The following is a 23,898-nucleotide window of genomic DNA, read 5'->3' as shown; positions in this document are numbered from 1 at the left end:
TGGTGGTCAGAGGGTGCTTAGGGGCCAGTGACCACGAGATAATTGAATTCTCAGTATTTAGTCAAGCTAAGAGGGGTAGCAAGAAGACCTCCACTCTGGATTTCCGGAGGGCAGACTTCAGGCTACTCAAGGAACTAATTCAGAGGGTTCCTTGGGATAAAGCCCTTAAAAACAAAGGGGTCCAGGAGAGCTGGACCTACTTCAAGGAAGAACTGTTGAAGGCGCAGGGACAGGCTGTGCCAATGTGCCGGAAGATGAGCCGCTGGGGCAGACTGCCAGCCTGGATGGTTAATGAACTTTTAATAGAACTAAGGGAAAAAAAGAGGGTACATCATCTTTAGAAGAAAGGTGAGGCAACCCATGAAAAATTTAAGGATGTTGCTAGGTCTTGTAGGAAGAAAATTAGGGAGGCAAAAGCGTATTTGGAGCTTAGACTGGCCTCTGCTGTGAAGGACAACAAAAAGTCCTTCTATAAATACATTAATAGCAAGAGGAAGGGCAAGGACAACCTCCACTCCTTGGTGGACATGAAGGGGAACGTTGTAACAAAGGATGAGGAAAAGGCAGAGATACTTAACACCTTCTTTGCCTCAATTTTTACTAGCAGGACAGAATGTCTTCCAGACAGCTGGCCTGCAGAGCTGGCAGAAGGAGCCAGGGAGCAGCATAGTTTTCCTCTGTTCCAGAATGGGGTAGTTGGTGATCTGCTCAGCTGCTTGGATCCCCACAAGTCCATGGGACCAGATGGGATCCATCCTAGGGTGCTGAGCGAGCTGGCAGACGAGCTGGCCAAGCCGCTCTCCATCATTTTCCAGCAGTCCTGGCTCACTGGCGAGGTCCCAGAGGACTGGAAGCTGGCCAAATTGGTGCCCATCCACAAGGAGGGCTGGTTGGATGAGCCAGGGAATTATAGGCCTGTCAGCCTGACCTCAGTGCCAGGCAAGATCATGGAACAGGTCATCCTGAGTGCAATCATGCAGCACTTAGAGGATGGCCAAGGGATCAGGCCTAGCCAGCATGGATTTAGGAAGGGCAGGTCCTGCCTGACCAACCTGATCTCCTTCTACAATCAGGTGACCCTCCTGGTGGATGTGAGGAGGCCTGTGGATGTAGTCTACCTGGACTTCAGCAAGGCCTTTGACACTGTCCCCCATAGCAAACTGCTGGCCAAGCTGTCAGCCCATGGCTTGGACGGGAGCACACCGCGCTGGGTTAGGAACTGGCTGGAGGGCCGAGCCCAGAGAGTGGTGGTGAATGGTGCCACATCCAGCTGGCAGCCAGTCACTAGTGGAGTCCCCCAGGGATCAGTGCTGGGCCCTGTGCTCTTTAACATCTTTATTGATGATCTGGATGTGGGCATTGAGTCCATCATCAGTAAATTTGCAGATGACACCAAGCTGGGGGCAGGAGTTGATCTGCTGGAGGGTAGAGAGGCTCTGCAGAGGGAACTCGACAGGCTGGACAGATGGGCAGAATCCAGTGGCATGAAATTTAACACATCCAAGTGCCAGGTTCTGCACATTGGCCACAGCAACCCCATGCAGTGCTACAGGGTGGGGTCAGAGTGGCTGGAGAGCAGCCAGGCAGAGAGGGACCTGGGGGTGCTGGTTGATGGTAGGCTGAACATGAGCCTGCAGTGTGCCCAGGCAGCCAGGAGGGCCAATGGTATCCTGGCCTGCATCAAGAACAGTGTGGCCAGCAGGAGCAGGGAGATTATTCTGCCCCTGTACACTGCACTGGTTAGGTCACACCTCGAGTACTGTGTCCAGTTCTGGGCCCCTCAGTTTAGGAAGGATGTTGACTTGCTGGAGCGTGTCCAGAGAAGGGCAACAAAGTTGGTGAGGGGCTTGGAACACAAGCCCTATGAGGAAAGGCTGAGGGAGCTGGGGCTGCTTAGCCTGGAGAAGAGGAGACAGGGGTGACCTTATTGCTCTCTACAACTACCTGAAGGGGGGTTGTAGACAGGCAGAGGTTGGTCTCTTCTCCCAGGCAGCCAGCACCAGAACAAGAGGACACAGTCTCAGACTGTGCCAGGGGAGGTTCAGGCTGGAGGTCAGGAGGAAGTTTTACACAGAGAGAGTGATTGCCCACTGGAATGGGCTGCCCGGGGAGGTGGTGGAATTGCCATCCCTGGAGGTGTTCAGGAGGAGACTTGACAGGGTGCTTGGTTGCATGGGTTAGTTGATTAGGTGGTGTTGGATGATAGGTTGGATGCAATGATCTTGAGGGTCCCTTCCAACCTGGTTTATTCTATTCTATTCTAACAATAGGAAATGGCCTGAAATTGCTGCAGGGGAGGTTCAGACTGAATATTAGGAAGTATTTCTTTACTGAAAGAGTGGTCAGGCATTGGAATAGGTTGCCCAGGGAGGTGGTAGAATCAGCATCTGGGGTCACCATCCTGGGGGTGTTCAAGAAACATGTGGCCATGGCACTTTGAGACATGGTTTAACAGCCATGGTGGTGTTAGGCTGACAGTTGGATTCAATGATCTTAGAGGTATTTTCCAACTGAAACAATTGTATGATTCAAGGATTGTATGATTTCTATTGCCCCTGGAAGTCATGGTACTATTCTCTGGCTTTTTGATCTCACTCATAGGATGCAGGTTTGAGCTGAGCACTGGAAGTCAATGGGTGAACAAGCCACGCATTTCCTCTTCCAGTCTCACAAAAGCACGTCATCAGAAGCAGCTTTAATCCCCCATCTGCTCCAGGCCAGCCCTTTAGCTGACAGCATCCTTGCACAGGATGCAGATCAAGGTGGAAGAGGCACTCTTCTCCCTGTGCAGAATGGGAAGCATCTCTCCCTCAGGGTCCCCCAGAGATGTGCACAGAGGGTCCTGTGCGGTGACCCGCATCCTGGCCGCCTTGTTTCTCCCTCGCCTGCATCCCAGCACAGCTGGATGGAGAAGCCAGCTGTTGGCAGGCAAGGCTGCAGGAACAAAGGGGCCATTGCAGTGTGGACTTTGAGTAATCGAGAGCAAAGCCCAGCAGCTCTCCGCAAGCGTCGGGGCCGTGAAATCCAATTCGCGCCCCTCTGCTCGTGGCGATGGAGAAGGGACCCTGCAGGCAGCGCGCTCAGGCGGCGGGGAGGGACAGGTGGCTGCAGGCTGGGAAGGAGGATCGTAACAAGGCGGCATGGACACAAGATCTTCTTTGTTAGGATGTTACCAAAGCAGAAGTGTGACTGCGGGAGAGGTTTTGGCACAGCTGCCTGAACTCCTTACCTCCTGGAGATCAAAGGCCTCCGTTCTAATTGCGGCTTTGATTACGCTCACCCAAACGCTGGCCCCCGTACCCCGGTGGCTTTGCGGGGCCAACAGGTGTCTCTTAACATGCCTGCGATTGCAGGAGATTAACAGATTTAAAAGCATGACCCAGGGGACACGGCAATGCATCATGCTCCCGTTAAGACGGGGGATGCTGAGCCAAGCAGGGAGGCTTCTGCAGGAGCATCTTCCTCCCTGGCACAGGAGGCTCATCCCATCTCGCAGGTGGCCAATGCCGTGGGACAGCTCAGGGTACAAATGTGCCTCCAGCCAGCCTCATACAAGCTGAGAGGCCAAGAGAGACCACAGGGCCCTGAGGAGGTCCTGGTGTGAGACCGTGAGCAGCATCTCTGGGATGTCTTGAGCATCAGATGGAGAGTAACTGCAGCCTGCAAAGGGATGCTCCATTCCCAAATGCTCCAGCAAGAGCAAGGGACCTTCCCTCCATCCCCCAAATGCTTCTATTCATACCCCTCCCAAAATCCATGTTGGACCATGGAACCCCCTGCTCCATTAACCAAATGTCCCATAATAAATAAGGACCCTCCACTTGATCCTACCATCTGGGATCTTCCCATTCTATGTCCTATGCTGGGTGATTGAACCCCCAGAACACCCGATCCGGGACCAGGGATCCTCACACTTTATCTTGCCAGATTTGGGGGATTCCAGTTATTTCCAAGTGCAGGAGCAGTATGATGTGGGATACAGGGAGGAGACATTACATTGCTCAAAGATACCAAAGGTCTTTGCCATAGAGGATTAAAATATGCAGAGAACAAGAGCCACTGACCCAGGAGCCAGGGAGTGGCCAGAAACTTGGCTAAGGATCTCGCAGAACAAAGCAAAAACAGGAAAATGCACAGACGTGCCTAGAAAGTAATAAAAACAAAGTTTAGGTTAAATACACACAGAGTCTCTTTTCCCCTTGATGGGTTCAGAAAGGGCACTCTTTGCCTCTAGAGCTGCTGGCAGAAGCCATCACTCTTGCTTACTCCCAGGAAAAACAAGAGGAGGTGGATGGTAGTGTTTATGAGTGGACAGAAAGGAGCTCAGCTGACTCTGAAACCTCAGCTCATGAGGCAGATGGACACATAGCCTGACAGGCAAGGCCAGGTGCGTGGTCAATCCTCCACACCTTGTACCACACCAGTCACTTTGCTAGGGCTGCTGTGGTCTCCTAGAAATCCTCCAAGCTCCCCAGATTTCCTGATTTGGGGATTTTCCTTTAATTATACCACCATGCTGTAGTAAAAAACTGTGTAACTGAGTCCTCAATTTGGAGCTGATAAAACAAGGATTAAGGATGGGAGAGAAAGGGGGGGGGGGGGGGGGGGGGAAGTAGTAATATCCCAGAGAGCTTCTTGTTTATCACAGTTGGAACCAACGCCCCCATCAAAATGAAATGATAAAGAAATGATTGTTTGGGGAAAAGCCCTGATAATTTCCCCTCTGCTGCTCACTGTTTCCTTTCTGCTGGGCACAGCTCCTAAACCCGAGGCGTCTGTCCCCTTTGATGGTTGGTGTACAACAAGCTTTGATGTCATGGAAGGAAATAATGTATTTAGATATAACCTTTGCTCAGAGCAGGCAGAGCTAATATAAATCAGGGTACTGAGAGGATCAGGAAGGGTGTGGAGAGGTTCAACTTGACCCTTTACCACCATTCTCTTTAAGTTTCACATTAAATTAACCTTCCTATTGTTCCATATCACTACATTGCATCTTACTTTCCCCATTATGATTCTTTTGTTCCACTGCAAAGTTTTGGAAGCAAATCATTAAGGGAAACCTCTTACAATCATCTTTCCAAAGTGTAACTCCAGATCATGAGGAGCACATGGAAAATAAAGTCTTGTCATGGCATCTCTGCTAATCTTCCTTGGAAATGCCTTGGTTAGGGCTTTGGAAACAACCAGTAACTCATTTGAATTATCCAGGATGGCAGAACTGGAATCTATTTCCATCACTGATTTAAAATTCATGCAACATGCAAGGGAGTTACTGAGATTTTTGTGCCATCACCACCAGGAACTGTATAAAAATCACATTACATTTACATAACACTTCTGCAACAACTGGCAGCCACATCTTAAAGTGCTTTTCCAGCCCATGGGCCAAAGAAAAATCAGGATCTTCTCAGCTGAAGGAGTTTTCCCATTAATTTAACCTGGATGGCTTTGCCAGAGGACAGATTTTCCAACATGCTCAGCTGTTTTCTGAGCCTGGCTGCTTTTTTGGGTTCCTGAATTGAAGGGAAGCTCCTGAATAAAATTAATGACCCTGTGATTTCCCAGGATGCTAACTCAGCAGGTCATGGTTATTGTCTGGAGGTGCTGAATTGATGCCGCTGTACAGGGGCCAAGCTCATCCCATACCAGCTCTGGACAACCCAAGGAACAGCATCCAAACCTCCCAGACTTATAATAATCTTGGAAAAATGGCAGATTTGTTGTTTTTTGGTGATGCAAAAAACCTAAACTATGAAAAAAAAACAAACCAAACAAAACCATATTCCCTTCCCCTCCCTGAAAAGGTTATCACAGCTTTGGAAAAGGAGAAAGGGAAGCTGGTCTCTGTGAGAGGTACCCAGGAGTTTCTTTCTTTGTGAAGGGCTGGTTTTGTTGTAAGTTGACTCTTTAATATTTTAATTTTTCAGAATTAAAATACACTCAGATGTCTTGGCCCATGACCACATGACAAACCTCCTTGGGGAAATATGTCTTAACCAAGCTGCTGGTGACACCTCTTCAGGCATGGCTGTGCCGCCTTTCCCTGTACTGACTGGGAACTCAGGCCATGCTCCTTTATTAATCATCTCTGGCTTATCCTGAAACAAATATTTGGTGTCTTTGGACATTCCCAGCAGACAACATCACCTGGCCCATCACTGAGACATCAAATAAAGACCTCTGAAACCATCTTCTACGCCAGGGCTGAGGAAAACTGTGTTGGCAATTGTGTGGAAATTGCTCTTGCTCAAGACACAGTCTCAAGCTGCGACAGGGGAGGTTTAGACTCGAGGTGAGGGGAAAGTTCTTCACCGAGCAAGTCGTTTGTCATTGGAATGTGCTGCCCAGGGAGGTGGTTGAGTCACTGTCCCTGGAGGCGTTCAAGAGGAGATTGGACGTGGCACTTGGTGCCATGGTCTAGTCATGGGGTCTGTGTTGATAGGTTGGACTCGATGATCCTCGAGGTCTCTTCCAACCTTAGTTGTACTGTGATACTGTGAAGACAGGAATGCTAGAGAGGCTGCTAGAGCCTCTCACTCAAAGGGGGGACCTCCTAGCCATGCTACTGGGGTTTCTTTTTGCTTACAGGGCAAGGAAGAGGTCTGAAGATTCTGCTGAGCTGGTCTGGCAGCATCCCCAGCTCTTACAGCCACAGGGTTTGCATCTCATGCACACAGAGGAAACAAAATATCATGGTAAGCCAAAGCAAAGCTCCAAAATTGGTGGTACAGGGCAAGTTTCTATCAGCAGAGGGATTTTTCAGCTTGGTAGGTGACCTCATGGGGAAGCACATCCCCTTCAGCAGCTGAAACATACATTGCAGCTTGGTGCAGCAGGAGCATGGTCAGCACAGCACCTTGGGCATCACGGGGATATGTTCCCTGGGGTGTTAAAGAAAGGTGAGTGGAGAGGGATGGAGAGAAAAAAAATTTAAAAAAAGAAAAGAGAGGAGGAAAAAATTTTTAAAACGAGTGAGAGAGGAAACAGCTTTTCCTGCTGCCCCCACACCACGGCATTGCTTCCAGAGAGGTCCTGCTAGCTTTGGGAGGCTCAGATAACCAAACTGGAAAGCAACGCTTCCTTTGTTGTCCCCAAAGCTTAATGAAATCCTGCAAAAAGAAATATGGAAAAAATGAAGAAGAAAAAAAAAAAGAAAAGGAAAAAGGAAAAAAAGCCTAACTGCTCTCAAATGGAAAGTTTCTTGCATGGAAAAGACCCTGTGATGTTTGAAGGCAGACACAGCCCCTGCGCCTATGTCTTTCTTAGCAGTTTTTCTTGCAGCTAGCGCCCTCTTGCGGAAGCCTCTCATCTGCCCAATTTTTAGGCTTTTTTCCCCCAGATGAAATTATTGCCCTGCAGAAAGGAGCAGGTCCAGGCCCAGTATGGCTGATGGTGCTGGAGGCCAGTTCGCACCTTCACATCCAGCACTAGGAAGGATGACTGCATCAGGATGAAGGATTGCAAGCCTATGACATCCCACTGCAAGAGGAAGCCTTCCCAAATCGATATGCTCCATGGTGGCAATACAGGCTGCTCTGATCCTAACCCTGCCAGCACTAAGGGGAAGTCTCCTGCCAGCACCAACACAAGATGCTGCCTGCTTTGCTCTCTGCTTCACCTCTAAAAAAGCACAAGATAATTGGGAATTGGAGCAAAAGGTGAGGACAACATTCTTCTCAGGTGTCTGAACATCAAAGTGATGCCAGCATGGAGTTGAGGGCAACAAAGAGCAATCAAGGTCGATACAGCTGGTGGGGATGGAAACAAGATGTGAGACTGGTTGCTGGGAGCAGCAATGCCTAAGCTGGCAGAGCAGCAGTGCCATCGCCTGGAGCCCTCCTCCGGATGCTCTCCTTGAGGCAAATCCCACAGCAAACACAAACACAAGTTATTTTTATTGCTATACAGTCAAGATCTCTCATGGAGATTCCTTGGAAAAGTCATCAAGTTTTCTGCCAGCCTTTCTTTATGCTGACGCATGGAGGGGCTGAGCATCCCTTTTATTTCCCTTTTTTAACCCAAAAGCTTGGGGAACATCTCTGGACCACCCTGCCACAGCTGGGTCAGGCTTGCACAGGGCACTCTAATTTTGCACTGGGGTGGTGGACAGCTGGGGAAAACTCTCTGGTGAAGGGCTGGAGGATTTCCTGGCCAGATATGAAGAATAAATGGTTGGGGGGGATACAAGGGTGAGAGGGAGTGCTGAGGTCAGGCTTTGTTCAGGGGATACAGGGCTGCAGATGATGGTGGAAAGCAAATTCATATTATCAGAAAGCAAGGGTTTTCAGAAAATAAGCCCCTCAGGTAAATTTTGCCATTAAAAAGAAAAAAAAATGTTTTGATCTGTGGCCCTGCTAGTTGCAAGTATCTGGTGAATATCCTGTCATTTTCCAGCCTCAAACCAAGGCTTCTGCAAACATATTCAAACCCCGTCCTTCAGGAAAAATCAGTTTAAAAAAATCTGTGAAACCGTAAATACAGTTCCTGAGCCTGATCTTGGGGAAAAGCAGGCAGGACTGGAGGGGTCTCTGCAGATGGAGCCTCACTGAGGGCAGGAACCAGAGCCATGGGAACAGGTGGTCCTGCTTATAAAAGAGCATATATACTGTTATGCACTAGTTTAGCATTTTAATGTGCTATTTTGGTATACGTGCTATTTTATAGGAGTTCTATGTACACATGCAGAAATTATGTAACGTTGTATATCACAGAGTGGAAGGAGATCATCCAGTCCAAACCCCTCTGCTAAAGCAGGTTCACACAGAGCAGGTTGCCCAGGATCGTATCCAGGCAGGTTTTGAATCTCTTCAGAGGAGACTCTACAACCTTTCTGGGCAGCCTGTTCCACTGCTCTGTCACTCTCACAGGAAAGAAGTTTTTTCTTATGTTTAGATGGAACTTCCTGTGTTCCAGTTCGTGTCCATTGCTACTTGTCCTGTCACTGGGAAAGTCCGGCTCCATCCTCTTGGCACCCACCTTTCCATCACTTTTGCAATCCGTTTGTCTGAGTGTTTATTGTTGCCAGGGGTGGGGAAGGGGGCTGCCTCAACCCAGCACACTGGGGCAGAGCAGGGTGCTTTGCAGGTCAACCCCTAATCTGTACTGGTGCAGGTGCTTATTCCTTCCCAGGGGCAGTGCCCTACCCGTGCCCTTGTTGAACTTGATGAGGTTCTCCTCTGCCAAAGCCCAGCCTGTCCAGCTCTCGCTGAACGGCGACACAGACTTCTGTTGTCTCGATGTGCCAGCTACTCCTCTCAGTTTGGTATCATCGGCAAGCTGGCTGATAAGTTAATAAAGAATGTCGGACCTCTGCATCTCGTAACAGACACAAATGAAAAATTAAACATAAATGTGTTCATTGCACACAAACACACAGAAATAATGGAGGGCAGGGAGGGAGGGGAACGTGTAAGGGACCACCCCTTATACCACCCACGTTCAGCGCAGAACCCCCACCCTTGGGGCTGCTGACCCCGCCCCTCTCCCCTTTGCTCACGCCCTCCGGCTGGGCGAGCCGCCCTAGGTCCCCGCCTCGCAGTCCTCCAGAGCATAGAAGCGAACGGCTAGAGAGGCTGCAGGCGGCACCTGGAAGTGTGCGTTGTTCGCGACGGAAGTGACGTTAGGCGCGGCCGCCTCCTAAGGGGAGGCGGTTCTGGTTCTAGCTGGCGGCGGCGGCGGGCGGCGTGAGGGGAAGATGCCTGTGGCGGTGATGGCAGAGAGCTCCTTCAGCTTCAAGAAGCTCTTGGAGCAGTGCGAGACCCAGGAGCTTGAGGTACCGCGGGTCTGGGGGCAGCGCTACGGGATGGGCTCGGAGGTCCCGGGGCCTGGCTGAGGCCCCGGTGAGGCTTCGTGGCTCGGTGCCGCCCCGCAGAGCTGGTGGTTGGGCACCCAGGCGTTTCTGGCTGTGAGGGTTAGAGGTGACGGTAACACTGGTCTCGGTAAGTGCAGGCTGTAGCCTGAAAGTGCTGTTTCGAGAGTCTGACCTGACCCTGCGAGGAAAGATATTCGTGGTTCTCTGGTTACTTCTGTGTGTGGTGGTGGTGAGTTTGGTGAGCATTCAGTGTTGAAACTTCTCACGTGTGCTATAGTCCGCCCGAAAGCAATAGAGAAACTCGCCAACTGCAGGAAAATGAGTGCGTTATGATATAATTACCAGGGTATTTTTGGGGTGTGTGTGTGTGTGTGTGGTGTGTGAGAGAGTAGTTGATGTATTCCTGTGTTTCATGTGACTGGGAAAGATACTGCTGCAAAGGGGAGTGGGGCACTGAAACAGGTTTAGAGAATTACTCCTACATCGATGGTGCGTGTAGATAAAGAGCTCACACTGGAAGCTTTTTCTGAGCTGTTTTCTATTCTGTTGCTTGGCGAGTTTTCAAGTCTTGACTGTGTGTACTGTTGGTGCATCAGACTACAGCCTATGGTAAATCTGCATAGCACCACGTTAATGCTAAGAGCTCTTGCTGGGCACATCCATAGTCTCTCTATCATCCTGCAGAATTTCCAGTGCTTTCTAAATGTAAAACTCCAGTGTCCCACAGTACTAGTTTAAAAGAAAGAGAAAAATTTGAATTTTCTGCTTTCATGTGGTCTTTAACAATTCTGATTTTTAACTCTTGCTATCCTAGCAGTTGAAGGGAGAGTGTGATCATTTGCTACAGCAGACCTTTAGTTCTGTCAAACTGTACAGAGCAAAACATAATCCTTAAATGGAAGGTATCCCTGCTTATGGATGTGCATCATCAAGCTTCGGCTGATGTTTCTGTACACTATTCATGTGCTGAGCCCATGTGCCTCTTTTGTTCTCAACATGGTGCTGCAGCTTTTTGGTATGCCCTGAGTTCTGTACAATCATCACATAATATAGGTTGAATGGGATCATTAAGGACCATTTAGTCCAACTGCCCTGCAGTGAGCAGGGACATCTTCAGCTAGATCAGGTTGCTCAGACCCCTGTCTAGCTTGATTTGGAATGTTTCCAAGGATGAGGCTTCTACCACTTCTCTGGGCAATATGTAACAATATTTCACCACCCTCATTGTAACAAATATCTTCCTTCTATCTTTTCTGAATCTCCCCTTACTTTTAAAACCATCACTCCTTGTGCTGTTGCAACAGACCCTGCTAAAAGATCTGTCTCTGTCTTTCCTATAGACCCCCTTTTAAGTACTCAAAGGCCATAGAAAGGTCTCCTAAGAGCCTTCTCTTCTCTAGGCTGAACAGCTCCCAGTAGTCTCAGCCTTTCTTCACAGGAGAGGAGTTCCAGATCTCTGGTAATTTCTGTGGTCTCCTCCGGACCTGCTCCAAAAGTCCATGTTTTTCTTGTACTGAGTACTCCAGATCTGGACACAGTGCTCCAGGTGGAGTGTTATGGAGCTGGAGGGAGATTGTTTTGCTGAAAATGAGCTGACTGCTGCCTCACGCAATGGACGGATGACTGGAAGGAAGCAGAAGAGTGCCCTTGGACTGTGTGGGAGAGTCAAGTGTGGCTATTCCTTCATGCTGGCCAGTCTGAACCTGATTTGTGATGGCTTTGCTGCCTTTTTAGGCTTTGTGGAGTGGCAGGAGGATTGTGTCAAACTGAATTTCAGGGATGGAGCCTGGGAGGCTTTGGGTGTTGCTTCTGCAGCCATCAAACAAAGTTTAATATGGCCTTCTCAGTTCCCTGCTGCAGAGCATGTGGTATTGGACCTTGGTGGGTACCTGGGAATTGTTACACAGCCTCTGCATTTAGTCTGTGCTCTATCATCACAGACTCCTGGAGTAAATGACAGCAGATGCAGTTCTGATAAACTGTTCTCAAAGGACAGTAAGTTGTTTGCTGTGTATGACTGCATCCAGGTCGAGGCCCCATCCCTGGGGGTGTTTAAGAGCAGGCTGGATGAGGCTCTGGGCAGCCTGATCTAGTGTAGGGTGTCCCTGCCCATGGCAGGGGGGTTGGAACTAGATGATCCTTGTGGTCCCTTCCAACCCTGAATGAAACTATGAAACTTTTGTGGGCAATCTGCTGACTGCCTTTGTGTCAAATCAGGAGTTGATATGCAAGCCGATTTCCTTGCAGGATAGATGCAGCTACCTAACTTCCTCCAGTAAGACTGCAGGTTGTAAATCTGGTTGTTTTGGTGGCAATTGGTTTTCCTTTTTGTGAATGTGTTGTGGTACAGAGACTTTCCAAGGGTGAACTTACACAGTTTGGACAGGTGATATGAACTGACTTAGCTTTGTTTTACTGGATGAAATCCAAGGAGCAGTTGCAGAAAGTGTTGTATTTTTATGTGGGTAAGCCTTGGAAACAGGATAAGCACAACTGAGGACTGTCTGCTCCATGGCACAGTTAATTGCCTGCTTTTGACTTGGCTTAAGCCTGTAAATCACACATGTAATTAAATCGTTGCTGCATAGTTGGCTTTCTGTGAGTGCTTACTGCACTTTCCTCTGATAAATTGCTAAAACCTTACTGGAAATCATTTCAGCTTTTAAAAAATGGCAGGCTTTCCAAATTTCATTTTAAATTTTATTTTAACATCATTTCAATGCATTTTTACTGTCTGTGTGATTTGTGAAGCCTGCTGAAGTGTGGCAAGTATCGAAGATTAGACTGGATTTTTAGGAAGGGCAGCTCAAGTGAGCGAAGCAGCTTTACTCTGGTAGGGTGCCCTGAATTGAACTGAAGTTCAGCTCAAGATAAATGAAATTGTGAGTGCCTCATCTCTTTGTGAGGGACTGAAGCAAGGTGGCTACTACTTTCATGAGCATAAGCTGGAACATTAGAGTAACAAAAGATGTAACCTTACTTTAGTCAGGCAGCAAAACAAAGGTTTCTAAGTAAAACTTCTGGTGTGTGCAAATTGCTCTTTCATTGATACAAATGCATTACAACTGTATAGCAACTCTGACTCTTTGTGGTGTAGAAGAAAAAAATAGTTAGCTGTCTTGAAGTGTTTGGTTTCCATTAAAATTGGCTTCCAACTATATTCTGTAAGAAATCACTCCTAAAATAAATAACCAAATTATTTGTGCTGTTCTTTTTCAGGCCCCTGGAGGAATTGCAACCCCCCTTGTTTATGGCCAGCTTCTAGCTTTATACCTGTTGCATAATGACATGTAAGTGGCTTGTCTTAATCTTTAACTTCAGATACTGAATTTGTCACTGTTAGCTTGGGCTCCAGTTGCCAGAATATTAGTAATTGGTGGTGTGACTAATTAAACGCATGTCGGCAGCGCTGTGGTGTAAAAACAATTGAAAAAGTCATGGAATTATGTATTTCACCCCTTGCTGTCAGGAAAATTACTTGCTTTTGCCCACCCTTTTGAACTGTAGGGAAGCAGACTGGCTTTGGAAGGAAGTTCTGTAAGTAGTGAAACTGACTCCTTGGAAAGTGTTGACTACCTAGGTGTTTTGATTTGTGGCTTCTAAAGGCTGCATTTGTTTTGAGTGAGATGCACCTCTGCTCCTTGTGGTTGAATTATAGCAGAATAACACTAAACTGTCCAGATTAAAAAGGAGGGATACTGTTGGCTTGAATGAGCTAAATCTGCATGAAGCTGTAATTCTTTTGAGTTCAGTCTGGTATCTTATTGCTACATCCCTGTGTGAACTTGATTCACTGTGTTTGGGGTTTTATTGCTGATTATAGTTCAGGCAGAATAAACAACACTACCATGTTTGATTGTCAAGCCAAAGTAAGCATTGGGGTGGGGGTTTTGAAGATCTGAACATTCTCTTGCATAGTAGGTGTATATTCTCTCAGGGCAAATTCCCTGGATGCTGATACTGCTAGGTTAAATGCAGATAACCTTGGTTCAAGTCACTTTGAAAGTCAGAATTGTGCTTTAATGAAAAGCTTTTGAGGCTTTTTCTCTATTTTGCATCTGAAGTCTTCCTGAGAATTTTAAACTGCTTCAGTTGGACTTCAGTGCTCTAAAGATCAACGTGTAAATATTTCAGTACATTCAAATCTCCAGAATGTGTGTGACAAAGCTGGGCTGGGAAGAACAGTCTAAATCTTTGGTATTCAGAGTGAGGTGTGGGCACATGAGGAAAGGAATTCCTAATAATAAAAAAGGAAATAAATGCCATTTAAAGATATTTTTATCCTTTTAACGCCCACATGCTGTGTGCATTATGGAGCACGTGGATGTAGTAGTACCTGTATGTAATGTATAAATATGCAATAGATCAGGGGTTCACACTCAAATGTGGTTTTGCTGGAAGTGTGTGATCCATGTTTGGAAACCACTAATCTAAATGGGCACTAGCACTATGAAAAGTTACTGTCTGTACATGTGTTCATCAAGGATGGAGTTACACTAAAACAGTAAAACTAACATCTGTGAGATGCTGCCCGGGGTAAATAAATGAAAACCTGTTTCTGAACTGGTGTTAAATGAGGCAGTTAATGAACTATTTGTTGTATTGTGGCAGCCAGGTTTTCTACTTGAGAGTCTTTTTTCTACTTCAGTAGACAGGGAAGAAATCATAGAATCATTTTATTTGGAAAATATCTCTGCAATCTATTCCAACCATCGATCTTACACCACTGTGGCCATTAAACCATGTCCCAAAGTGCCATGTGTTTCTTGAACCCCTCTAGAGATGGTGACTCCACCACCCTGGGCAGCCTATTCCAATACCAGACCACCCTTTCAGCAAAGAAATTTTTCCTGGTGTCCAATTTAAAGCACTAAGTCTGTAAATGATAGCATCTAAACAAACCTTCTGCTATCTCACTGTAGCAGATACTTGGTTACTGAGAAGTACTTTCATTTTTTTAGGAATAATGCAAGATATCTTTGGAAAAGAATCCCTCCTGCTATTAAATCTGTAAGTACTTCAGAAAACGCTGCTTGGATCTTAACCAGTTCCATATAACCTTGCAAATAATGACTTTCCCTCCAAGGATTCTGTTTGAATAGCTTTTGGGCTGAATTCTGTGCTGTGAACTGCTTGCCCAGCAGATGGCGTAGTGGACTTTAATATCTCTAATTGCTCATCTGTTACTGCTTTTACTTTACACAGAATCTGGTGCAGCAGAGTTCAGTTAATCCTTAGCCTTCGTCATAGAAATGTTTATCATGAAGGGTAGTCATTTGTAGAAAAGCAGTGGGTGAGGCTGTATTCCCCATGAGTGTACAGAATACCTTGTGCATTGAAAAGTGACTTCAGATAAGATGTATTTTCAATTGGATTACATTTCTGAAGCTGCTTGTTTTGCATGGCATCTGAATCAAAGGTGTGTTTTGAGGATTTAGCTAAATACAATACCAGTAATGCTTTAAGACTTAGTTGTTAGGATTTTTAGCTTCAGATCATACATTTTACAAGGAAACAAGTGTTCTGGAGTCTTGTGTTAAGAATCCTCATGGTCAAGATGAGACTTATCAGATGGTTCTGAAGTAAGTTCCTTTCTCTTTCAAGTAAAAAGTAGGTATACCAGTGGAATTAAGTTATCTGAACCAAATTTTCCTTGGCCTTTCTCTACAACCTGTTGCATTTGTTGCACAGTGATATTCTGTGAATAATCTGGCTGTTTTGGTGTAACTTGTATTTTGCATGAAGCATCATTCTGGCAGGGAGAAACTTGTTGCTTGGCATATATGTACTCATAGCATCATGTGTAAGTGATGAATCTCCTGGTAATTGAACCAACTAGTAAATTAATTTCAGAAACAAATCTCTTCTCATTGGAATTGAAAATATTACTCTGTGACCCAGTTTGGTGTTTGGTTACTGTTCTTGCATGGTCTTTTGGAGTCTAGTTTACCAAATGATAATATCTAACACAATGCATTGAAGTAGCCCTTAAAACCAATGTTAGGAGAGCAGTATGACACTGTTCAATATGTGTGACCTGTTGTCAGGGTTGCAAGACTTTAAAGTTGAAAATTGCCTTCACTGTGCAAACAGCTGCTGCATTTATAAAGGCTCTGCTGAAGAGGCAAACACCTCTCCAAGGAGAAAATAAAGCTATGCCTGTCTTTTACCAACTCCAGTCAGTAGCCTGAGTGTAGATCATGTGCTGTTTGAGCTGATGTGTCAGCCTGGATTAATATAACTGACCTGTGAGCAGACTTTGTGGGTGGTAAAGTTTTGGCAGAGGATAGATTAGGGAGCTTGCAAGGGTAGCAGCTGCAAGAAGATTTCCCAGTGCTTGTCTGTTCCACTTCACAGGTGCTGGGATGTATTCTTGTAATGGGGAAGGGAGTAAAAATGAGCTTGTGCAGTGTGGTCACTGTAGGGTATCCACTGTTCTCGATTAACTGGGGTTGCTTTTTTTGTCACTTCAGGCAAATGCTGAACTGGGTGCAGTTTGGTCAGTAGGACAAAGAATTTGGCAGAGAGACTTTCCAGGAATCTATACAACAATCAGCGCGCATCAGTGGTCTGAGACTATTCAACCAATCATGGAAGCACTTAGAGGTACAAATTTGGCTTCTGTAGGTAGCATGGGAATACATGTGGTGTTAAGTTACTTCTTTGTGCTCAGAGATAGACATGCAGTCAGATGACTACTTAGGAAAATCAGAAGTGAATAGGGAGATTATTGGCATGTTTTTTTAGGTTTTACTTAAAGGATTTTAGGTTTTAGGTATCAGGTATAGATAAGAAGCTCATTGCAAAAACTCCAGAAACAAACTAAGCTGTCTGTTGTGTATGCAGTTGTATGTTCTTTCATATTGTAATTTCACGTGCCATGTCTTGCTATGTAATAGCAAAAATCATAGAATCAACCAGGTTGGAAAAGACCTCAGAGATCATCAAGTCCAACCTATTATCCAATACCTCATGACAACTAAACCATGGCTCCAAGTGCCATGTCCAGTCCTTTTTTGAACACCTCTGGGGACAGTGACTCCACCATCTCCCTGGGCAGCACATTCCACTGGCAAATGACTCTTTCTGTGAAGAAATTTCTCCTCACCTAGAGCATAAACTTCCCCTGGCACAGCTTGAGACTGTGTCCTCTTGTTCTGGTGCTGGTTGCCTGGGAGAAGAGACCAACTCTCACCTGTCTACAACCTCCTTTCAGGTAGTTGTAGACAGTAATAAGGTCTCCCCTGAGCCTCCTCTTCTCCAGGCTCAGCAACCCCAGTTCCTTCAGCCTCTCCTCATCGGGCTTGTGCTCAAGACCTTTCACCAGCCTCATTGCCCTTCTCCGGACATGTTCAAGTGTCTCCATGTCCTAAAAAATAGACTGTGAGTTGTCAGATCTTACCAGACTTCTAACCAGAAATCTAAGGAAATTGGTTTGGCATTTCAGAGCCTTGTGACACGGAGGAAGAGTGTTTTTTCTTTAAATGTGGCTTTTTATAGACCATGTAACAGTAACGTGCAAAGTCTTGCTACTAGAGGGCAGTGCAGACTGCTGAAAAGGCTTCCAAGGTATTTCACAATAACAAATTCTCCATGGCTTTAAAAACAACTGATGTTTAGGTGCCTCACTATCAAAACAGATGTGGTGAAAAACATGAACAGTTTAACTGGGGTTTTTTGGTGGATTTTTTTTTTTCTGATTTGACCCTACTTGAGACACAAATTTAATGCAAACAGAAAGCAGCATTTCCTAAACTGTTTCACATGTTGGTAGTAGTACCCAAGGTGCTACAGACTGCAGTTGGAAGTTAAATGTGGTCTCTTGGGAATAGAGCAAGACATTGTCTCTGGCTTCTGACTGTGGCACTTTGAATTGCAGGAAGGGACAGGTAGCTTCTAAAGTGCTAGCTTTAAGAGTGGTAGTGGTTTTCTGAATGTCAGGATGGCACAAATTTTCTCAGCTTTTCTAGTTATGGAGATTGGTCTACCATCTGCTGACAGTGTTTGTTTCTTCTTAGATGCAACTAGGAGACGAGCCTTTGGGTTGGTTTCTCAGGCATATACCTCAATAGTTGCAGATGATTTTGCAGCCTTTGTTGGGCTTCCTGTAGAAGAAGCTGTCAAAGGTACTTTTTATTTGTTGACTAAAATGCTTTTATACATAATGGGGGTCAGAGAGCTGTAAGTGATGGTAAATAGAAGCATGTATACAAATGCTGAGACTTGATGGGGCAGTGAATAGAGAAAAATGTCTTGGTTGTGCAGAACTTTTTTAATTATTTGCCACTAGTTACCATTGGTTATTCTCCCCTTCTATGTGTGGAGATGTTAACACAATTTAGTGGTGAGGGAAGAGCAAAGACAGTGGATTAAGCTAGTTCCATGTGCAATTACTTTCCTATTTGTTGAACTACATGCCAAGCTATAGGCACTTTTAGAAGAAATAATCCTGGAGTTATACCATACAGGCAATGAACTGAGATACTTTTCTACTGATCTTAAATATTGTGCACTTCTAACAAACACATAAAACATCTGCTCTTACAACTGTAAAAATACCTTTTCAGGTGTATTAGACCAGGGCTGGCAAGCAGACTTCTCGACTCGTATGGTAATGCCTAAGAAGCCAGGTAGGTGGAGCTGTTATTTCACTAGATACCGAGTTTAGCATTTTCTGGTGACGAGGTGTCAGTTTGTAATTAAAATTTTGCACAGTCTTCTTGAAATGTTTTTATATAGAGGCTTATGCTGCTTAGAAACATGGAATGTTTATAAAATGTAGGAGGCACAATGTAGTGGATTTGGTTTGGGGTTGTAAGTAGTTTGGATTAAGCTACATCCTCAAACTAACTTTTTAAACAAAGGCAGACAGGATGTGCAATGGTTTCTCCTGCTCCTCCTCTGCTGCTGGCTCTGACTCAGTGGAACATAAGTTGGATGACCTCAAATGACATGTCCTAATCTAATAAAGATGAGTAAAAATTACACTATTATGAACCTGAGAATTTTTTCAGGAGTAGAATTTTTCTGGGCAAGGTTCTAGTGGATCTTTATGTTCTGAGGAGGTCCAGGTACTGGCCTAATTTCCTTCGCTTTAATTTATCCTGCTGGCTGTATCTTTTCTTCACTCTTGTGGTATTGGTTACAGAGTATCTGTTCTTGCAAAGCTCAGGCTGCAGAAATACTTGGTGTGTTGTACTGTGGCTGAGGCAAAAATAAATGTAAGGCTGTGAAGGCAGGATGAAATGACTGCTCTTAAACTGCACGGTGCTGCTCTGGAAGAAAGAGCCAAATTACAGCATTCTAGAAGAGCAGCAACTATTAGGCTAAGAAAATACACTGTTTGTGTGGGCAGCATTTTGAGGTGCTCAGAGCCCAGAACGTTATAATAAACGTGTTCCAGGCAAGGTGTTGAAAAGTATCCCTTGAGCCACATAACCAACCAGAGCCCTGAGCTTTTGTGTGTGTTAAGGGGTGTGTTTTTTTAAATAGTTGCTAAATATGCAGTGCCTACAAGTACTGGGAACCAGATATGTGTGGTTCTTTTCCAAAAGGGAGTGCAAGAACTACTATTGAAGCAAAAGAAATAGGCAGGAGACTAACCTGTTCTGAAGCTCCATGTCTAAACAGCTTTGAGTATTCTGCTTTTTAGCTATGAATTAAACCTGTTCTTTTATGACCATTTTAACTTTAGTTAATGACCTTTTCATCCAGTTTTGACTTGCAATGTAGAACTGCTTAAAATTGGTTCACTGGGCTGTGTTTTTTTTCCCCTTCAGGTGTGCTGGAAGCTTCCTTTAACAGATTTATTCCTTCATCAGGTACTTTCTGCTTATGTATAATCTACCTACAGATACTGAAACTTGTATGATTAACACAATTTCACCAGCACCGGAAAATGGGAGTTGGGTCCTAGAGAACTGAATTTTGTCATTCTCTTCTCAAAAAAACCTACCCCAATCAGGTGCTGTGTGAACATCTTTTCCTTTGTCTTTTCCCTTATGTTTTAAGGAATGCCTGAGATTGCCATTTCCATAGCTGAAGTAGGGAGCAGACTGCAGAGTAGGGGTAGACTGGCCTTGTAAAATAAACAAACCCAAAAAAGCTCCTGGAACTTTCTGGTCAAGTGGAAATACTGTCAGTCTTTTAGTCATACCCCAGTGTAAGGGAAAAACAAAACCCCAACCCTGGAGGCTGCTGACAACTGGAACTTGTTACAGCTCTTTGTTGTTAGTAACTCTTAGGTACCTAATGTGCAGATAACAGAAGTAATGTCAGCTGAAACTGCACAGATAGGAGATACAGTTAAGATATCATAGAATCAATAAGGTTGGAAAAGACCTCAAAGGTCATCAAGTCCAACCTGCCACCCAAGACCTCATGACTACTAAACCATGGCACCAAGTGCCACATCCAATCCCCTCTTGAACACCTCCAGGGATGGTGACTCCACCACCTCCCTGGGCAGCACATTCCAATGGCTAACAACTCTCTCTATGAAGAACTTTCTCCTCACCTCGAGCCTAAACTTCCCCTGGTGCAGCTTGAGACTATGTCCTCTTGTTCTGGTGTTGATATTTGGCCATGGTAACCCCATGCAGAGCTACAGGCTGGGGTCGGAGTGGCTGGAGAGCTGCCAAACAGAGAGAGACCTAGGGGTGCTGATCGACAGCTGGCTGAACATGAGCCAGCAGTGTGCCCAGGTGGCCAAGAAGGCCAATGGCATCCTGGCCTGCATCAAGAATAGTGTGGCCAGCAGGAGCAGGGAAGTCATTGTGCCCCTGTACTCTGCATTGGTTAGGCTACACCTTGAGTACTGTGTCCAGTTCTGGGCCCCTCAGTTTAGGAGGGACATTGAGACACTTGAACATGTCCAGGCCTTGAACACAAGCCCTATGAGGAGAGGCTGAGGGAGCTGGGATTGTTTAGCCTGGAGAAGAGGAGGCTCAGGGGTGACCTCATTGCTCGCTACAACTACCTGAAGGGTGGTTGTAGCCAGGAAGGGGTTGGTCTCTTCTCCCAGGCAGCCAGCACCAGAACAAGGGGACACAGTCTCAAGCTGTGCCAGGGGAAGTTTAGGCTTGAGGTGAGGAGAAAGTTCTTCACTGAGGGAGTTGTTTGCCATTGGAATGGGCTGCCCAGTTTGGTGGTGGAGTCACCATCCCTGGAGGTGTTCAAGAGGGGATTGGATGTGGCACTTGGTGCCATGGTTTAGTCATGAGGTCTGTGGTGACAGGTTGGACTCGATCTTTGAGGTCTCTTCCAACCTTGGTGATACTGTGATTGCCTGGGAGAAGAGACCAACTCCCTCCTGGCCACAACCACCATTCAGGTAATTGCAGACAGCAATAAGGTCTCCCCTGATGCCCCATAAGACTGTTTAACAGCCTGATGCATTTAAGGTTTTCCTTACTGTTGTGGTGGATGGTACTGGGGATGGATTTGTGTTCTTAATTTCATTAATGATGCTGTTTGGTTTTGTCTTTGTAGAACCTGCTCCAGTTCCACCAATTCCAAATGAGCAGCAGCTGGCCAGATTGACTGACTATGTGGCTTTCCTTGAAAATTGATTACCCTGCTCCTGTCTTCAGAACAACTTGGGAATCCTGTGTACTGACAATTTTAGAAATCTAAGAGTTATTTTGTATCTATTAAAAAGTTGCAGCATCCCCTACTCAAATGTGTGTGAAATATACAGTGTACATTAGCCCAATTCATGTTTTGCCAAAGCCAAGCTTGCAGTCGAAACAATCTTTTTAACTCCTGTAATATTTATTCAGTAGGTACACAGCAGTATTACATAGCAAGGGGTTTTTATTGTTTCATAGCAGGGAGAGGCAGAACTTTCCAGGTATGTTAGAGATGGAGAAGGAAAAAAATGAGTACTGAAGCAGGTTAACTGTGAGGAATTTCAGTTGTGTGCTCTGCTGGTGAGGGCTGCAGTGCTTATCACGGATCAATTGCATGTTGAATGAAAGTACTAAGAGTGAAAGACTGCCCTAATTGTATCTGCAAAGAGGAAATATTTTGATGAAAAGATAATTTAAGGCAATTTACAGTAACTTTTGCAAGTACATTTCTGGCATATTTGTTCTTTTGGGTGGTTTATTTTTTTATTATTTGGTCTTTCTGGATGGTTAATTTTTGCTTTGAGAATTTTTCACATTGAGCCTATTTTTTACAGCAGAATAGTTAGAATCATTTAAGTAAAATAAATCTTCAAGGAAGAGTTTTTTACTTTTGGAAGGTTTTATGAGTATTGTGGTACATCAGGTACTTTACTGGCTAACCATGCATCATCTTGAGGCTTGTTATGCTGTTGTTTGGGGTTTTTTTTTTCCCCTATATGCCAGGCCAGGATCTATAAGAAACAAACTCTTACCTGTCTGTAAGCTTTTTGGATTGCCTATTTAAAAATTGGATTAGGTGTCCCTGGGTAGAGACCGATTGGGATGGGGATGCCGTGCTGCAATGTCAGTTTGAAGAATGCTTTTTCTATATTGGAGCACTGCTGTGTTAATTTTTGAGTTGAGAGTGAGATTTAGAAGCAGAAAGATGACTTGTATTCCCAGGCTTCTTATTTGCATTATGCTGGTAAAAAGGCTGTGGAAAAACAGTGGTGCTTTAAAGGGCAGTGCATGTCTCCCCCCCCACCCCCTTTCCAACATCACATTCAGTGGTTTCATTGAAGATGGCAAGTGTGCTGTATGTTATGATTGTTTTTTCCAGTGTGCACTACCTACTGTACATTCTCTTGTTGGGATGTGTTAGCAGGGAGGAATTATAAACTGTGCACTGCTGCTTTGAGAGCTCCCTTTGTATGTAAACACTTAAATCAAAATGATTATTTATTTGAAACCCACCTAAGACTTGGATTTCTAAATTTATCTTCAGTGGTATTAAAGAACCTGTTTACACTGACCTTGTGTATTTGATTTTGAATTAATTTCTTTTGTATTGGAATATAGTTTTTCTGCTTTGGCTTTTTAAATGTATTCTTACTGGTCTAGCTTGGATAGGGCTGATGAAAGATTAGTGCAATGTATTATGCCTGGACAGGTGTTTTGAACAGCTTTGTGTGCAGCAATTGTATAGTTTTCATAGGACATTAGAGTTGGAAGGGACCTCCAGAGACCAAGTCCAACCCCCCTGCCAGAGCAGGACCATAGAATCTAGTGCAGGTCACACAGGAATGCGCCCAGATGGGTCTGGAAAGTCTCCAAAGGAGACTCTGCAACATTCCTGGGGAGCCTGTTCCAGTGCTCCTTGACCCTCACAGTAAAGAAGTTCCTCCTCATGTTGAGCTGGAACCTCCTGTATTATAGTTTATATCCATTGCCCCTTGTCCTATTGCGGGGTGCAACTGAGCAGAGCCTGTCCCTTCCCTCCTGACACCCAGCCCTCAGAATTCTTATAAACATTTACTAAATCCCCTCTCAGTCTTTTATCCAGACTGAAAAGCCCCAGTTTCTCTCAGCCTCTCCTCATAGGGCAGTGCTTCAGTCCCTTAACCATCCTCATAGCCCTCCATTGGACTTGAGTAGATCCCTGTCCCTCTTGAACTGGGGAGCCCAGAACTGGATGCAGTATTACAGGTGAAGTCTCACCAGGGCAAAGTAGAGGGGGAGGAGAACCTCGATCTGGTGGACATACTTCTCTTAATGCATCTCAGGATCCCATTGGCCCTCTTTTGCATTAAACATCACTGGTACACATGTCTTTAAAACAGTCAAAGGTGTATAGAATTTTAAGAGCTCATTGAAAAATTCCCCTTCTGTGTATGTGTTGTGCAACTCTGCAGTTGTCTGTAGCACAGGTGAAGGAGTGTGCTTGCAGCAGTGAAGATTATGCATGATTGAAAGATTACTAACTTAATGGAAGATTGCTCCTCTATTACCATTAAGCAGAAGTAATGTGGATGGTGGTAATCTCAGTTTGTCTCAAACTATGTATCCAACCTATGTAAAATATAGCAACTTTGACTCCATTTGGTTCTAACAAGCTCATAATTTTGCCTTTGTGAATAACTTTATAATCTCGATTTTGTTGCCTTGCTTACCTAAAACATGTATCAGTGTTGAACA

General features: G+C 45.3%; 1 protein-coding gene across 1 annotated transcript; it reads left to right on the top strand.

Annotated features, from left to right (window-relative positions):
• Nucleotides 1–9,619: 9,619 nt before the first annotated feature.
• On the top strand, nt 9,620–22,735 carry COPS8 (COP9 signalosome subunit 8). Its single transcript, XM_068138065.1, has 8 exons — nt 9,620–9,775; nt 13,034–13,104; nt 14,776–14,824; nt 16,288–16,420; nt 17,833–17,940; nt 18,382–18,444; nt 19,594–19,635; nt 21,305–22,735. The coding sequence occupies exons 1-8, from the start codon at nt 9,698–9,700 to the stop codon at nt 21,382–21,384; spliced, it is 624 nt and encodes a 207-aa protein (XP_067994166.1). The 5' UTR covers nt 9,620–9,697; the 3' UTR covers nt 21,385–22,735.
• The last annotated feature ends 1,163 nt before the right edge of the window (nt 22,736–23,898 follow it).

Source organism: Melanerpes formicivorus, unplaced genomic scaffold (genome assembly GCF_026170545.1).
Source record: "Melanerpes formicivorus ecotype bairdi unplaced genomic scaffold, bMelFor1.0.p_v2 SCAF_5, whole genome shotgun sequence".
NCBI lineage: Eukaryota > Metazoa > Chordata > Aves > Piciformes > Picidae > Melanerpes > Melanerpes formicivorus.
This window is presented reverse-complemented; position numbering and strand designations above follow the sequence as displayed.

Coding starts and splice junctions, on each gene's coding strand:
- COPS8 (XM_068138065.1), top strand. CDS start 9,698: ATGCCTGTGGCGGTGATGGCAGAGAGCTCCTTCAGCTTCAAGAAGCTC. Junction 13,105..14,775: donor TACCTGTTGCATAATGACAT/GTAAGTGGCTTG, acceptor TCATTTTTTTAG/GAATAATGCAAGATATCTTT. Junction 18,445..19,593: donor GGTAATGCCTAAGAAGCCAG/GTAGGTGGAGCT, acceptor TTTCCCCTTCAG/GTGTGCTGGAAGCTTCCTTT.